The following is a 16,767-nucleotide window of genomic DNA, read 5'->3' on the forward strand; positions in this document are numbered from 1 at the left end:
ACAACTCCAGCTCCCTCACCCATTCCTCACATGGCTCATTCTCCAGACCCTTCCTCAGCTCTGTTGCCCTTCTCTGGACTCACTGCAGCACCTCAGTGTCCTTCCTGAATTGAGGGGCCCAGAACTGGACACCGCACACCAGATGTGACCTCACCAGAGCCAAGTACACTTCCCTAGTCCCACTGGACAACATTGCTGCTATAGGCCAAAGGTTTTACTTCCCTTTTTAAAGTAGTCAGTCTGCCAAAACCTGCATTAGACCCCCATCACCTGAGCCATCCGACCCTTCAGGTTCACCCCCATGCCCCCCTGACCCTCCTGCCCATGGCTGGCAGGGCTCACATCGGGCTGATGGCCAGCCCTGCCCTGGGCTGCTGGGTGTCTCCTCACACAGGGCAGGCAGCTGCTCACACCCACGCCTCAGGCCTGGCCTGGGAAGCTCACAGAATCACAGAATATGTGAGTTGAAAGGGACCCACAAGGATCATTGAAGTCCAGCTCCTGGCCCTCTGCACTGGACAATGCCAAGAATCACATCATCAGCCTGAGAGCATTGTCCAAAAGTTTTGTGAACTCTCAGGCTTCCTGCCGTGACCACTTCCCTGGGGCTCCTGTTCCAGTGCCCAACCACCCTCTGGGTGAAGAGCCTTTTCCTAATATTCAATCTAAGCCTCCCCTGACACAACTTCAGGCCATTTGCTCAGATTCTGTCACTGGTCACCACACAGAAGAGATCAGTGCCCGCCCCTCCTCCTCTCAAGGGGAAGCTGTTGACTTCTACGAGGTCTCCCCTCCATCTTCTCCAGGCTGAACAGTCCAAGTGACCGCAACTGCTCCTTTTAAGTCTTCTCTCAAGGCCCTTCATCATCTTTGTTGCCCTCCTTTGGATGCTCACTAAAAGCTTTACATCCTTCTTACATTGTGGTGCGCAAAACTACACACAGGCCTCAAGGTGAGGCCGCCCCAGCTCAGAGCAGAGCGGGACAATGCCCTCCCTTGCCTGGCTGGCCGTGCTGTGCCCGATGCACCCCAGGACACGGTCGGCCCTCCCGGCTGCCAGGGCACGCTGCTGACAGCTGTTTGTTCCAGCAGCACGCTGCTGCCCGCACCCTGGGCCGGCCGGTCCGGTTTGCTCCCTCCCACCGGAGCGCCCAAACGCCCCGGGCACCGCCAGCCCCTCCCAGCGCCCGCGGCCGCTCCGCGCACTCGGAGGCGGCTGAGCCCCGCCGGCCGCCGTGGAACGCGGCGCGTGCGCAGAGCGGGCGCGGCCTTGCGGCCATGGCGCTCCGCGCGGGAGGCCCGGCGCTGGCGCTGCTGCGGGGCCGCCTGCGCCTCCCCGGCCGCGGCGCCCGCGGGCACGCCCGGCTCGGCCGCTCCGGCGCCGCCGCGCAGCCGGCTGCCGAGGAGCCGGCGGAAGGTAGGGACGGGTCGCCGGGCCGCGCTGCATTCGCCGCGGGCCTCGGTGCCGCACAGCCGGCTCTGCTGGGAGCCGTGGGGAGGGGAGCGGCCGCCTGCTCGCTCGGCCGCACCGGAGGCGCCGGGGCCATGCCCGCGTCCCGGGCGTGAGGAGCCCCGCAGGGCCCGGCAGCCCGGCCGGGCAGTGAGAGCGGCCTGTGCCCTCTCGGGCTGCAGCCCAGGAGGCCAGAGTCCGCTGTCAGTCCCCGGACTCGGCTTGTTAAACGTGGAGACCAGCTGGAGGTGAATCAAGTGATGGGGCCTATCCCGAGAGAAAAAGGCATAGGAAACGTGTGATTGACGCGGTATCTTTAGTACAAGCCGAGAACTAGTGAGCGGTGTCTTGCTGCTGCGCATCAGTGCCATGCTCAGACTGTGCAAAGGACGGCACAACCAGAAGCTGTGAGATCACATCATCTCTGCAGTGGCTAGGCATGTACAGATAGTAAATCAGGCAAAAATCACAGCCATTCTGGCGTGTTGCAGAGACATCCTGGTCATGTCACCCATCCATGGGACTTGTCTTTTCTGCATCTTGGTCACTTCATCCTTCTCTGTTTCTATGGAAACTGTGATATTTTATCATCTTCATAAAGTGCTTCCTTAGTTTTGTGATGAAAAGTGCTGTATAAAACTCGGCTGTCGAAAAAGCTACTGTGGTTGTTATTTACAAGCCTCTGTGAGAGGTCAGTAAACTTACAAAACGAAAGATTAAAAAAAAAAATACTGTCAAGTAATACTAACAACTGCCATGTAATGATACTTAAAGGTTTTTTGAGGCCACAATATTCCATGGGTTCTTCAAAACCAAAAATATAGAATGAAGAGCTCTCTACTGAAAATCCCTGTGGCAGATGGTAGCTGCTGGGAAATGCTCCCCAGCTTCCAAATCTGAATGACAAAAGGGAAGTATTCACATGCAACAGCTTCACAAGCTCTGCTGATGTGATGTGGATTCGTTTGAATGCTATGCAAGGAAGTGATGATGATTTCAGATTTGGGAGATTGCCCCTTTGCCTGTATAAGAGGAAAAAAGTTCCATGTTTCTCGATGTTCAGCATGTCTCTATTCCACGTGAATTCTGGAGGCTGTCAGCAGCAGTGCAGATTGCCAGTAGTGCAATGAGATATGACTGGTCTGTGGGTTTACTGTACTGAGGTAGATGAAAGTGTGTTATTAAGTGAAAATTTTCAGTAGGCGTTTACTGTAAAGGAAGGTGTTGAATTGTTCCGAAGTGCTGGTTTTGTGGTAGTGAAGAGAGGCCATAATTTCAGTGAAGCTTGCCGAAGGTCTAAACCTGCCTCACAGCCTAGCTGGCATTTCCAGACTCCTATGTGTGTGCTGAGTTTTTTGATGGTGAACAGCAAATTAAAGAAAAAAGCTTCCTTGTATTATGAAGCTTCCTGTGCACCAAGGGAAGTCAGACCTTATTGTTTTCTTCCTATTTTTCCTACTCCTTGTTATTACAAATGTATGCATTTGTGAGAGAAATACACTTACATTTCTTTCTTTGATTCATTCTTCATTGTCCTTCATTGGTTCTTCATTCTTTTCATTTTTGCTGTCATGATCTTGGAAAGCCAGGACAAACCTTTGTTCAGTTGTTCAATCCAGAGGAAGAGATTAAGTGTCCTAAAGCCAGCCATACATCTCTCTGTTCATGAAGAAAAGCCTTGATGCTTGTTTCTTTTCACAGATGCTGAAGTCAGTACCAGAAAGAAGACATTTGCTGAAGTCCAAACAGAACGACTGGATGAAGCTGAACGAACTGTTTTAATTAAGTGCCCATCAAAACTTAATGAAAAAAAATTATTGCAGTACTTATCCAGTCATGGGAATGTTAAGAGTCATTTCTTTTTTGAAAATCGTGTAAGTAATAAACAATGTGAACTAAAATCTAGACTTAGATGAAAAGAAATACCAGAAAGAAAATTTGGTTAAGGCTTCATACATAAGCTAAGCAAATTATATACACTTAGTGTATTAAATCAGTTTTTATCTGTGCTAATGTTCACAAGTTGCTAAAAAGTTGATTTTTATTCCTAAGTCAGCTAAGCAACACCTCTAAGGAATAGCTAGCAACCTGTTTTGCACTAAATCTTTGAAATTTTCACATAGCACCATTCTAAGAATAGAGATAGCTCTTTTTTATATGTTTCTTGAGTGTTTCAGTTTTGAAGATGAATATAGTTAAGAACTTTTAGTGCTTGCTGCCAAGAATAGCACGTATTAAATACCTTTAATCTCTTGTGAAAAAGCATCTAAAATGTTTTGAGATAGGGAACCTAGCGTTTGGCTTCAGGGCTGTCATATTAATCTGTCTTAGTAGCTCCAGGAACATCTGAGTAATATCAGTACAACGAGTTCAAACACTGTGTGCCTTTGTCTCACCCTGTATTTCCATTCTCAATGTTTTAGGGCATCAATGCGTTAATAGAGTTTGCAGAAAAGAGCAGCATAGCCTCACTGCAGGATGCTGTTGGGATCCCAACTGCTTTAGAGCATCACGTTGTCCCATTTAAATCAAGACTTTTTACTTTCACACTGAAAAATCCAGTGAGTCAACATGTTGAAGAGACACCACTCCAGCTCTCTCCTCAGTGTCACATTCCAATGAAAGACCTTATTGAAAAGCTTTGTCTTGCAGACAGTGTAAGTAGAGGTTTCTAGATCTCTCTTAATTAAAAATTAGACATGTTCATTTCAGATTTGCAGGTGGTCATGTGAGACTTGTAAAGGTATTTATTTTTATTAAAAAGGCAACATATTAGCATTTTATGTGAATGGTTCTCCAACACATAAAAAAATAAATGAAATTATTCATTTTAATTATGAAAATAATTTCTCTGTATGAAAGAAGTAGTTTTGAAATTTTGAAACATAACCTTCTAATTGCATTGATATTAAATAGATGAAAATATATATTAATAGAAGATGGGTCGTTGTATTTTTACAGTGTTTATTTTCTGATCTAGATAAGCAGTCAGATGTACGTTCTGCTGAATGAGTATCAGCTTACAGAAGAGAACATCAAGCTGCGATTTCTGGCCTGTTCTTTGGTTCGGGATTTTGCTTGTGCCTATTTCCCAGACAGCACAGTAAAGCCATTTGGCTCTTCAGTCAACACATTTGGCAAATTGGGATCTGATGTGGACATGTTTTTGGACTTCCGTGACACAGGAAAGCATGCGACAAAAATGGTGAGATGATGCTGTGCATCTTCAGTTTGTTGGATTTCTTCAACAGAGCGGCTTATTTACTGTTTCACACACAGGAATCAGTTTATTTTTATTTAGCTTTTAAATGGGTTCATACTATAAAGTGTGAACAAGTTTATTTGAATGTTTGGATCTGAAAACTTTCAAAAACTGAGTGTGACATGGACGAGTTCTTCTTTGCAATAGGAAGAAAATAATTTGGTGTTTACGTAAATTTTGCACTATTAGGGTGAATTTCACTCTGAAGAAAACCCTCATCCTCCAGAATTGTTTCAGCAGATTCAGACATTCTCATTCTACTGTCATGATTTCTTCTCTAGCTTCTGTGCTTCAGCCATGCTCTGTTAAAGCTTGGCTTTGTTTTTTAGGGTCTTCCATGTCCTAAAGCAAAGTAAGTTTGTGTGCCCATCTGCGTTTTGGGAGGATTGTCAGGGTCTTTTCCTGACCTTAAAGAGATGACTTTATGCTCCAGGAAAGTTACTGGATTATGTACTGGGGTGTATATATTTATAGGCACATATTGAGTGTGTGGAGGTGTGAAAGCTCAGGATGTGCGATAGTCATGCTGGATGCTTACAGGTCATGGATTTTGAATGAATAATCAAATAAGTGATTCTCATGTTGTGAGAACTTTTATTTGTGTGGTGACAGTTCGGGAAAAACTAGCTCTGTCTTCCTTGGAAGACACCCCATTGTGCTTAAGCTTTTGGAGATTGAAAATTCTCTCAGCTTTTCTGTACAATTTGTATATTGCCATATAAGTTACTTTTAAAGAAACAATCTTTCAAATGTATATAGTTTTTAGTATTACTGCAGTGATAAATCACACTGAAAGCAAATATGTCAGCTGAAGAGAAGGATCATCGTGTGTGTGAAGTGTTAAAATCTTTATGTTTAAACAGTGAAGTTGCCTCTTAAATTTTGAGGGAATAACTTTCAGTGTAAAATGTCTATTTTCAAAACATGTTTGGTAACTGTCTGTTTTCTTTAATATGTATCCTTTGTGGAGATAGTTCTGTTGTGAAATGTAGAGTATTTGATGATGACTGAGTTTACCAGCAGCTGTGATTGCCTGTGAATGGCTGAGAGACTTATTACTCTGAGGAGATAGAGGGGAGCTAGCTTTAGTTACAAGGTGTTTTAGCAGCAGTGGAAAAGGTATGTTCTGATTTCTTCACTTCTGTAGCCTTTCAGGAGGTGCCAGCTATGAGGAGGATCAGGCATTTCAGCACCTATTACATGAAATAACTGGTTTTGAGCCGATTGGCAAACCAATTACTAATTGTAATTTGAGACAAGGGGCAGAAGTGGGAACATTCTTTACCAAGAGTGGATGCTAGACCATAGACAGGGCATTTTTTAACCCATGGGCAGTTCGGGAGATTCCTGAATGAATTAAAACAGGGCTCTGATATTTTGGAGTAGCAGTTTTTGTTAAAAGGGTTGTGCGTTTTGCTTAGGTTACTGTATCAGTTTACCCGAAAGTAACAGTTTATTTTCAATAATAGTAATAGTTAAGTATTTGCTGTTTCCATCTACATGACAAGAATAGGGGAAAGCCACAGGGTTGGGGCAAGTGTATCAGTACTTCACACCCCCTAGGTAGCACCAAAGCTGTGTATAAAGGCTCTTTTTAATCGATAAGAATATCTACTTTATCATTATAAACCAGCCTTCATTCTGTTTTGGAGAGTAAGATGCTGCCTGCAAAGGTCCATTGTGGTTTTTGTCACGAATATAAATATCAACACCAACCCACCCACAGGTCAGCTGAGTTCCCGTCTTTATCTTTCCTGTTAACTGCCTCGACGTTGATAGTTACGGGCTCCTTTCACTTAGAGCCAGCCCTGCTGGAGCTGCACAGGCAGATGGGACAGGGACTGTCCTGTGCTGTCCTGGCACGTCCATGCTGGGACTGGAGAGCCACTGGGAGCGGGAACAGCCACCTCGGCATGGCCAGAGACACTCAGAAATTCAGCCCCTGAAGTGACCTCAGGGAAAGGTTGCAAGGTCCATAACTTCCGAATTGTTTCACCTGTCTGGGAGGTCACTGATTTATGGACAACAAAAGTAACGTGCTCTGTGTTTCAGTTACTGTTAGATCACTGTAATTTTATTTGTATGGTATGCATTCACCCGTGACATGTTCCAAGGGGGAGGATAAGTCAGTGTGAAGTATTGGATTAGCAAACAAAATTAGCTGATGTCTTAAAAACACAAGACTATAAAGAAAACAGAGATTTCACAGGTATTTAATTGAGGTTAAAACTACAAATATAGCAAATCAAAATACAAAGACCTATGGAAAAGTTAATTTCTGATGTTGGACTATATCTTCACAATATTTTTGTCTTTCAGGAAAACTATATATGACAAGTGATTATTTTAAGTCTTACAGAATCGTATGCTAATTTTTAAGGATTATATAATTTGCATGCTGAAGTTTTTTACTTTTTGAAATGAAAAGGACATTTTTTCTTACACTGCTACTTGATTTACTAGTAATGCGTTGTTCTTTGAGGATATGACATGGAATTACCAATAGTCTGAAATTATTGATAGTTTTGTTGTGTTGCCCCCATGTAATTCTAACCTTCTCTTTGCAGTCAGAGCATTTATGCTCTCCTGGTAATTCCAGAATTATGATTTTTAGCCAGTAATGAGATGTAGTACTATTATACTTCTGTTTGAACATGTAGCTTTATAGTAAGTTGATCACTATTAGGCTGGAAGAATTGTATCACCAGAAAAGAATGTAAAAGAGAGAGCAGTATGTTTTCACCTTTTTAATATGAATACCTGTTTTTAATATTAAAAAATATGTTTTAAGTCCAGTGGACTACTCTGAATAATTCTTGTTTCAGTTCTAGTTGTACAAACTCTTTTGCAAATTGCAGTAGTCTTTCAGAAATACTTTGAAATATGTCTTGTGTTTGAGAGCTAACAGCTTGCTTTTAAAATTCCATGTTAGAAGAAAGGTCCCTTTGAAATGGAGTATCAGATGAAAAGATTACCATCGGAAAGATTAGCAACTCAGAGGATTCTTTCTGTGATTGGTGACTGCCTTGATAATTTTGGTCCTGGGTGTGCGAATGTACAGAAGATCCTCCATGCCCGCTGCCCTCTGGTGAAATTTTCCCATCAGCCGACAGGATTCCAGTGTGATCTGTCAGTGAGCAACAGGTGAGACCTGGTTTTAAAAAGTTTGCAGAGAATTCTGATGTGTTTAGTGTTCTGAAAATGTGTAATATCAACTGTTCAGTCTTCCCTTTTCTGTGTTCTTAACAAATGTGCATGTTGGCTCTGAAAGTAAAAAGGATATTTTTTGACTTCTAGAGGTTAGAGTTTGATGTCCTTAAATTATCTTTCTCCAGCATGGAAAACAGTTGCTAGCTGAAGCTGAAGACTCAAAAACCAGTCTGTGGAATAAGGTTGGCTTATAACACTGGAAAGAAGGCAGTTCATTAGTCATTACTTCCCTTAGGCATACGCACAGCCTTTCTTGATTGCTTTGCAGATTAAGCAGCTCCAGAACGTTAATTTTTAGGGATTTGGCGTCTAGTTATTTTGGTGTCCTTTCCTTCTCCTTAAGGGCCTGCTTACCCCTCTTTGCTGGGAAGATCCCTTGGATGCCGAGGGAATTCCTGGGTCGTGAAGGGGAACCTGAGTGTTCCCGCCCGCTAGGGGGCGCCGGCTGCCCACAAATGCCGCTCAGGGCCCCGCGGGGACAGCCCAGCACAGAAATGGCTCTGCTGTCCCTTCTGGGGCTCTGCTGTCCCTTCTGGGGCTCTGCTGTCCCTTCCGTGGCTGTGCCGTCCCTTCTGTGGCTCTGTTGTTCCACGTTTTAATCAGAAATATCCCCCTCACTCCAGTAAACAACCCTGGCAAAAGTGTACATTTCATACTCGTGAAAATGAGTTACCGACCCTTTTCATTGTTGTCGAGGAATATAAAAATATGAGCGGTTATTCTTCAGGATACCTCTGCTAGGACCCAAGGGAATGGCCTGAAGGTGTGTCTGCGGAGATCTAGGCTGGATATTAGGAAAAAGTTTTTCAGAGGGTTGTTGAGCTCTGTAGCAGGCTCTCCAGGAAAGTGGTCACAGCACCAAACCTGACAGAGTTCAAGAAACTTTTTGACAATGCTCTCAGCACATGGTGTGACTCTTGGGGCTGTCCTGTACAGGGTCAGGAGCTGGAATTTGATGATCCTTGTGGGTTCCTTCCAACTCAGAATATTTTGTGATTCAGCGATACAAGTTTTACTGCAGTTTTGTGATTTGTCTTCATCAGGTACAATCAGATCAGATACACTCAGTTTTCTGAATTATTCGAAGTTCTGTTTCAGAATATGCAGGAGTTGTTAAGGCAATACTGAACAAGTTTCTAACATGAAATTACCTCTCTCTATGCAGTCACAGTGAAAGTCAGCATGTAGTTCTGTACAAGCTTCCTTGTACTCACTGCTGATAGTTTGACTGGTTGGGACTGCATGTCTTGTCTTGTTATCCTTTTTACTAGAGACAAATCTCTCTGGACACCCTAAAGCACCTCACAGCTGAAATTTAAGAAGCCCAGGTGTTACAAAATGTTGACCTAGTAAATGTCCCCAAAAGGCTATGCTGAATTTTCAGAACAACTTTTAGCACTTCAGGCCAAAACTGAACCAAAGTAAGTTTTGCTCTTATACAGCACTTCTGGGTTTTTTTCTGCATTCTCTTGCCCTCCCATTTGTACAATACATGAATGGCTGTATGACAGTGTGATGAAGGAGATCAAAAACTGATCCATCTGAAAACCTCTATCCTTCCAGATTAGTTGTTTTTTTCAGCTCGACTAAGCAGTAATCATTTCAAACTTACCAAACAGACTTGTTTTGCAGATTTCATTGTGTCTCTGCACTTAGATTAATTTTTAGTGCAGGATTTTATTAGATAAAAGGGGTAGAAGAAGTTCTAGTTGTATTTTATTATATGTTAGGATAGATATATTATCTAGTGCACCTCAAAGGCAGTTGTGGCTAAATTACGTTTTTTCACCTCAGTTCTGCATAGTCTAATTCCACGGTACTTGATGATTTTTTTTATTTTGGTTGTTTGGGTTTTTTTCTCCCACTGTTATGTGGAACAAGGAAACAGGAAACAGTGCAAACCCATGTTATTTATCCAGAATTGTATCATTCTTGCTATGGGAAACTACCAGGTATTTAATCTTGGACAATTCCAGGCATTCCAACCCACACCATTCTACTATTCTATGATTCTCTTCTATTTTTTAAAATGTGTAAAAGTGGTTTTTTTGTTGTTGTTTTTTTTTTAATGGAGGCACCCTTCTCTTATAATGAATAATGAACACTGCATCTGATACATCTTCATAATTCTCTCATCATTTACGTGTGTTCCCATTTCTTCCTCAGCATTGCAACAAGAAGTTCAGAGCTCTTGTACATCTACGGCTGTCTCGATTCCCGTGTACGAGCGTTGGTGTTCACTATTCGATGCTGGGCCCGTGTTCATGGCCTCACCAATAGCGCTCCTGGAACCTGGATCACAAACTTCTCCCTGACCATGATGGTCATGTTTTTCCTGCAGAGGAGATCCCCACCTATCATTCCAACACTAGACCAACTCAAAGAGCTGGCAGGTAAGCACCGCTGTTTCTGTCTTTATTGCAGTTTATTGCACATTTGTTTTACCTAAAGTGATACATAAACCCAAGCAATTTCTTTATGCTCTCAAATACTAATGAATATTGTGTGTGTCTTAAGTTCGAGGGAATACACAAGTTTTACATGAATTAATGCGTCTTTAAAGGCAAAAGAAATCCCTTTTCAATACAATACTAATTCTGTTTAGAGGGGTTGGACTTATACTGTCCTTTAGATAATTAAATGTAACTTACCTCTCAGTGCTCCTATGCTGAAATTTTTTCATTTTGTTTTTTAGAAGACTTGTAGGGTCTTGAACATTTCTGGAGTTAAGGATTTTGTGCAGACTGATACGACGTGTATTGTTCTATAGCTACCAAAGGATGAAAAAAGGCTGTGTTTTTTTCTCTCAATTTGTAATATCCTTGAGACCATTCAGGCCCTTTGCAAATAATTCTTATATCTCCACAAACAGACTATTCTGGCAGTTTCTTACACAGCATTCAGGGTAGATTATCTTCAGTGAATTGTATGAAAGCATAGAGAATGACACCCTAAGTTCTTGATTCCTTACTCATGTCTTCTGCTTATTGACATGATTCCTTGGAAGCTTTGAGTACTTGTAGTGGAGAAAAAGGTCTGTATTCAGTTACTTTAAAATAATTTTAAACACTTCCATCAGAATTCTGTAGAAATATTTATACATAAAACATGTTCTGATATTTACAAGAGTGTTCCTAATCCTCTGAAATTTTTCAGAAAAAGACAGTGAACACTCTGGGTCTGATTTTTTTAAGCCCTCATGTAGGTTGTAACCTCAGAGAGTTGTGCTGCTAAGTGTGTAATACAGCCCTCTGTGCAGATACCCTGTTTGTTACCTGTAAAAGGTACTTTCAGAGATAGAAGATGTCATTTATCTTAGTCCTGTAGGATTTTAAAAATGTGCCATTTGCTCACGATGCTTTTCTTTTGCCCATCTATGGACTTTTTTCTTTTAAATCTTTTACCATTTAAGTTGAATCTTAACCTGAAAGTTCACTTGTGAATTCCTAATTTGATTTGTGTAATATGGTAGCATTGATTTCAGTTTGTTTTCTGAATTTTATTAAATACAATTTTACTGTTTATCACTTCAAAATGTGCCCACACTTTTTCTTGCAGATGAAAAAGACAAGCATATAATTGGAGGATATGATTGCTCATTTGTTAGTGATTTAAGAAAGATTAAACCTACAAAAAATACAGAAACACTTGGTAGGTAGATATTCATCAATTTTCTTTTTTTTATGAGCATATTGAGGACAAACTTTTCCTTAATGTTACTGATGACTCTTGTTTTTCTTTCCCTTAGATGAACTGTTGGGCGAGTTTTTTGAATATTTTGGAAACTTTGATTTCAGAAAGAATTCCATAAATCTTCGAAAGGTAAATGGATTTTAATTGCTCATCATTATGAGTTGAATCTCTCTGTCTGGCATTTGACAAACTACATATGCTAAACAACAATTTCTGTCATCTTTATGATATATGAAAAATACATTTATATGGAAACTGAGTCCTTTCTGTGAAGGAGTTTTTTCTTCTTGGAGCTCAGTAACTTACAATACCATTAAGAACGTTTACAGTGTTATATTTACTTGGATATGCTGGAAAGCAGAAGCTGATGCAAAACTAGTGTGATTTGACTGAAAAGCCCTGTAATAAAAGTGGCAGTTTTAAAACGTCAAAGCTATTTTGCTTCTGTGGGAGGAAAACTTCTAAAATGTCATGATGTCTGTCATAGCAGAAGTCTGTGACAAAGCCTGTGAGCTGACAAGATTTTCGTTTAAAGTTGGGAGTCCAGACCCAACCAGAGCCTACATTAAAACTTAGCTGAGTTCTGGGTGTGCTTTTGGCTCTGCAGTTTTCTACTCCAGGTTGAATCAGCCTACAATAACTGTACTGCAGCTCAGTAAGCATGCCATAACAGGATAATTCTGTGCTAACACTTCAGTTTGCTTTATGCTTAAGTCATTCTATTGGTCTGTGTGTGCGTGCAGGTATAAAGAAATAGATGAAAATGTAACCTCCAGAACTCACACCTGTTCCTGCTGGGCTGCTTCCAGAGTGGGGTTTCAGTGCCGCATTGCTGAGTGTCTGTGGACACTCGTTTGTTCTGTTTCCTATTAGGGCATTGTGGATCACTGGCTAAAGAACTTTTTTTGCAGATAGATCCTAGAATCAATGTATTGATTTATTTAGGTGGAGATCTTCTGTTTGCTATTAAACCTGAAAAAGGCAAGTAAAACCACCTTGGAGCCTGAGCTGGTCAGGGGAGATTGCTGCTGCTGCTGCTGCTGGTGTTGTTCTGACAGTGCTCTTGGCCCTGGGGCAAGAGTATTTAACGTGTTCATAGACACTCCTGGACCAGCAGGAGCTGGGGGATTCCTGCTAGAGCCTGCAGCAGAAAAGCTTGAAGAGGTTCTGCTATACAGAACCAGTCAGCTAAGAAACACTGACAAGCACTGAGATGGAAGTGCATTTAAATAAAATACGTAGTTGTCAGCTGTTTTTGTTGTACTACACCAGGTGCCTAACAGTGGACCATGACCTGAATAGCTGTGTGCTTCAAAGACAGACCAAACTGGGAGGAATTTCAGCCAACAAAGCAATCTTGTTTACTTACACCAGCACCAGTGTGGGAGGAATGGTTTGAGCAGTTGAAGTGCATGCAATATTTTATCAGACTGGGCTCTGGAGGTTAATGTGACACACTGGTGCTGCCCATGTGCAAGTGGAGATTAGGAGTAGGAGGTTGCAGTAGGTGAGGTCTGAGGTTTGTTGGACAGCAAATGGGAGAATGGCCAAAAAGATAGGTTAAGCTGTAGTTGTGTGTTCTTTACCTTGTAGGAAATCTAAGTTGAATGTAGCAAAGAAAACCACCACTGAGGGGATTCAGAGAACAGGAATCATACAGTCAGGTTGACAGGAAAATTAACTTGATTAATAATGACTGGGTGTTTTGCAAAATGTTCTCTAATAGGTCAAAACACTTTTAATTCTAATGTAATAATTCAAGTGATTTGTTATTTGCTCAGCCTATAATGTACATATGCAACTTTGACCTTTTCTTTATGCTGTCTGCAGGGAAAGGAAGTAAATAAGCCTGAGTCGTCTCCTCTTTATATCTGGAATCCCTTTGAACAAGACCTTAATATCAGCAAGAATGTTAATCAGCCACAGCTGGAGAAATTTATAGCTATGGCCAGAGAAAGTGCCTGGATTTTACAGAAGGAAGATAAAACTCAACAAATGATCAATAAAGAACCTTGGGGACTGGCAGCTCTACTGATACCATTTGGGAAAACTAATTCCAGCAAGATGAAGAATAGGATGAAAGGAATAGGAAGTGAAACAATCAGAAGCCTCTTGGACTCTTTAAAGTTAAATAATGCAAACAGTCAACAAAAAGCAGTGGGAAAATGACTTTAAGCACAGAAATAGAGTAGCTAATATTCTGTTTTAGGAACTGAATGAGACACGCAGTCCAAAGAACATTACTTTTAATATTTCTATTAGGGGGACTGGAGAATCAAGCAATCTCTGCTTTTCATCGTGATGATTTTTGTACAGGTCTGCTTTCTTTCTGTACATTTTCCTCCTCCTTACTCCTCACTTTTCCATCTGTTTCATGAATGAAGAGTATTCAAATGTAAGTTTTACAGATGCATTTTGGAAGTAGCCTTCAGCTGGGCACTCTTCTGTAAAAAAGGCTGACAGGAGCAGTATGGGAAAAAGCCTTTGGGAATTCTCTTGGCTAGCATACAAAAGATATGCTAATTAAAAGCTCAAGAAACAATCACCTTTCCATGAAACCACAGTCTGAAAGAAGATAAATGTGTTGGAACCATTGTTTCCGAAGCAGTCGTGTTTTGGAAGCCAGTAAAACCGAAGTGCATGTATCTATTTTTGCAGTTGTTTTCCATTCATGTAGATAGTGCCAAGATAAAATAAAGAGAATGGAATTAGATAGTCAGGTGTGCAGTTTCATAAAGCATTGCTCCACCACAGCTCTCCAGGGATAGTGCCACTGTTTGTGTTGGAAAAGTGGGTTTGCTCTTGTGTTTACCACCGATTTCGAATCTCTTTAGTTAACTCTCCTTTGTTTTCTCTACCCAGGACTGGTCTCCACCCACACTCGTTTCTTATTTTGCCTTCAGCTTCACTTTAAACCTGTATTTCAGGTTCAGGCAGGGGTTCTTGGATGCCCTTCTTGCTTCATCACTCTCCCCAAAGCTGCTGCCTACTAACTGACATCAGAGCATTCCTGGAGAGGGATCTGTCCTATGCAGAGATCCAGAGAATCGTGTTATGCTGGAGTCCTGTTCCAGTCTTGCCTTGGTTTGCAGATACTCAGTAGAGCAGCAAGGGGACCCCTTGCAGATCAGTTGGGCCAGCAGAGTCAATGCTTTTTATTGACTTCAAACATTGAGTTCTCTTTGCATCTGCCACCAAAAGAAGTCTTTTCAGAAGAAGGGGGAGAGGGGAGGGAAGGAAGGAAATGGGAAATGGAGAGCAGGCAAATATCAAACTTTAAAAGTACATTTGTGAGTATTTCACCTGTCCTGTTTGAGAGCCACTCATGCATGGGGTGAATGGACTGAATGGTAGCACTGTTAGCAATTCCACAGAGTGTTTTCTTTATTCTTAACAGAAATTCTCTAAAGGAAATTACTGTATTCAGAGATAATCATGTAGATGAAACATCAATTTTATTATTACTGTTTCATTTTCAGTACTTCTAGATTCTTTAATGTTGCACTGGCATACGATGTTGTGTAGACTTTTTTCTAATGGTGTGATCTGAACAATTTGTGTGTTTTCTCTTTTCTCTGATATATTATTTATTGGAAGTATTGTGGGCAATAATGCATACTTCCAAGTACTTGTAAAAACTGGGCAAGGAAAACTATCTTCTAGCAGTTGGCAAACTAAATTGACCTTCAGGTCAATTCCATAATAGTTTATTTGGAGTTTAAAGTAATACTTGTATTTGTCCGTTTCTGATTCATAAATGTTTTCTTCAATAATGACTCACATAGTCATTATCCTGGTTGCAGAAATTAATTCTCATATTAACTTCTTCAAGACTGAGCCTTGAATTTGAAACTTGGTTTTCTACCTAAATCCTGGTATTAGAAGTTCTTTTTGGAGGCTGGTAGGAAGTTTGTTGTAACTTGCTATTGGTGCAAACACAAAGCCTTTGATAGCACGTGTGCCACAGATTCTGTAAGGAGCCTGCTGCTGCCTTAATCTTTCCAGAACCCAGAGTTACATTGTCTGCAGTTTGCCCAGGAATAGACTATGTAGCTTTTTGAAGATTAGGGCAGTACTCGAGTACTTTTGAATTTTCTTTTTTAGATGAACCAAATGGGTAATAGTGTAATAATAAGACAGGGACAGAAACATGCAGCAGAACTGTGGCAGTGTGTACTTAATTGCATTATATTCACAGTGATCCACTGACATAGGTAGGAAAGATTTTATATAAATTTTGATACACAGGTATAGGACACTTGTAGACTAATAACAGTGAATTTTGTATTCAGGTTATACAGTTGAGCCATGCTGAAGCACAAGCTTCATTTTCACATGGTTATAGATGTTCAAGCCATTTAATATTCCTTAAAAGGCAGAGCAGAACATCAGCACTGTACAAGTAGTGCCTTTCAGCATCACTTTTCTGTTTAGACTGGCTGTCCTTTTTGGGACTCGTTCTGAACCCTTGTCATGGCTGCAGGCCAGTTTCTGAAAAGAAGAGAAAGAAGCCTAGAGCAGTGTTGTAGCAGTGGAATGCACCGGTTATTTTCTAAGGTATCTGCAAGTCGAGGGAGCTGGTGGCCAGGGAGCTGAAGCCTAGAGGCTGCAAGGATCAGCTCTCATTGGTGATGTAAATAAGCTCAGCAGGCAGCTTTCCTAGAAGAGGCTGTAGCTGGAGGAGGTGGAGGGCTGACCATGAGCTTCCCTGAAGTATGAGTTATGTCTGAGGAAGAGCTCAGTGAAACTGAAGCCACCTGTGGGAAGAGAACCAAGACTTGAGGGGGTGTATTTATGAAATCAAGAGAGATGGTATGATTATCATTTCCTGAGGGCAGCAGTCTCACACTGAAGATATTTAGAAACCATCAATATGGTTCTGTCACTGAAAGCAAGAGCTGGATGTATGTCAAGAAAGGACTGTGATTATGATCTAGATTTGAGAGCTCATTCATATGCTCCAGAAACATGTTAGCAAGGGCAAGGCAGTACGTTTTAGTTACTTCTCAAACTTGGTGCTGATCGGCTCTGTTGTATGGTGGGGCTGTTTGGGAGGTCACAGGTAAGGAGCACCAGTGAATTAATCACAGTTTTGCCCCTCTGCCCCTTTCCCTTGCTGGAAATACTTTTTAGTGCAAGTCTCATATTTCCT

At 41.6% G+C, this 16,767-nt stretch overlaps 1 protein-coding gene across 1 annotated transcript; it reads left to right on the forward strand.

Moving 5' to 3' along the window:
• The first annotated feature begins 1,243 nt into the window (after positions 1–1,243).
• On the forward strand, positions 1,244–15,187 carry MTPAP (mitochondrial poly(A) polymerase). The gene is given in 10 exon segments (XM_063414466.1): positions 1,244–1,417; positions 3,152–3,324; positions 3,874–4,107; positions 4,431–4,655; positions 7,645–7,856; positions 10,089–10,315; positions 11,481–11,573; positions 11,671–11,744; positions 13,446–13,755; positions 13,758–15,187. Coding segments are annotated over 10 exon segments (1,737 nt in total). The 5' UTR covers positions 1,244–1,278; the 3' UTR covers positions 13,808–15,187.
• Positions 15,188–16,767: the final 1,580 nt, after the last annotated feature.

The sequence above is a fragment of the Prinia subflava genome, chromosome 1, assembly GCF_021018805.1.
Source record: "Prinia subflava isolate CZ2003 ecotype Zambia chromosome 1, Cam_Psub_1.2, whole genome shotgun sequence".
Lineage (NCBI taxonomy): Eukaryota > Metazoa > Chordata > Aves > Passeriformes > Cisticolidae > Prinia > Prinia subflava.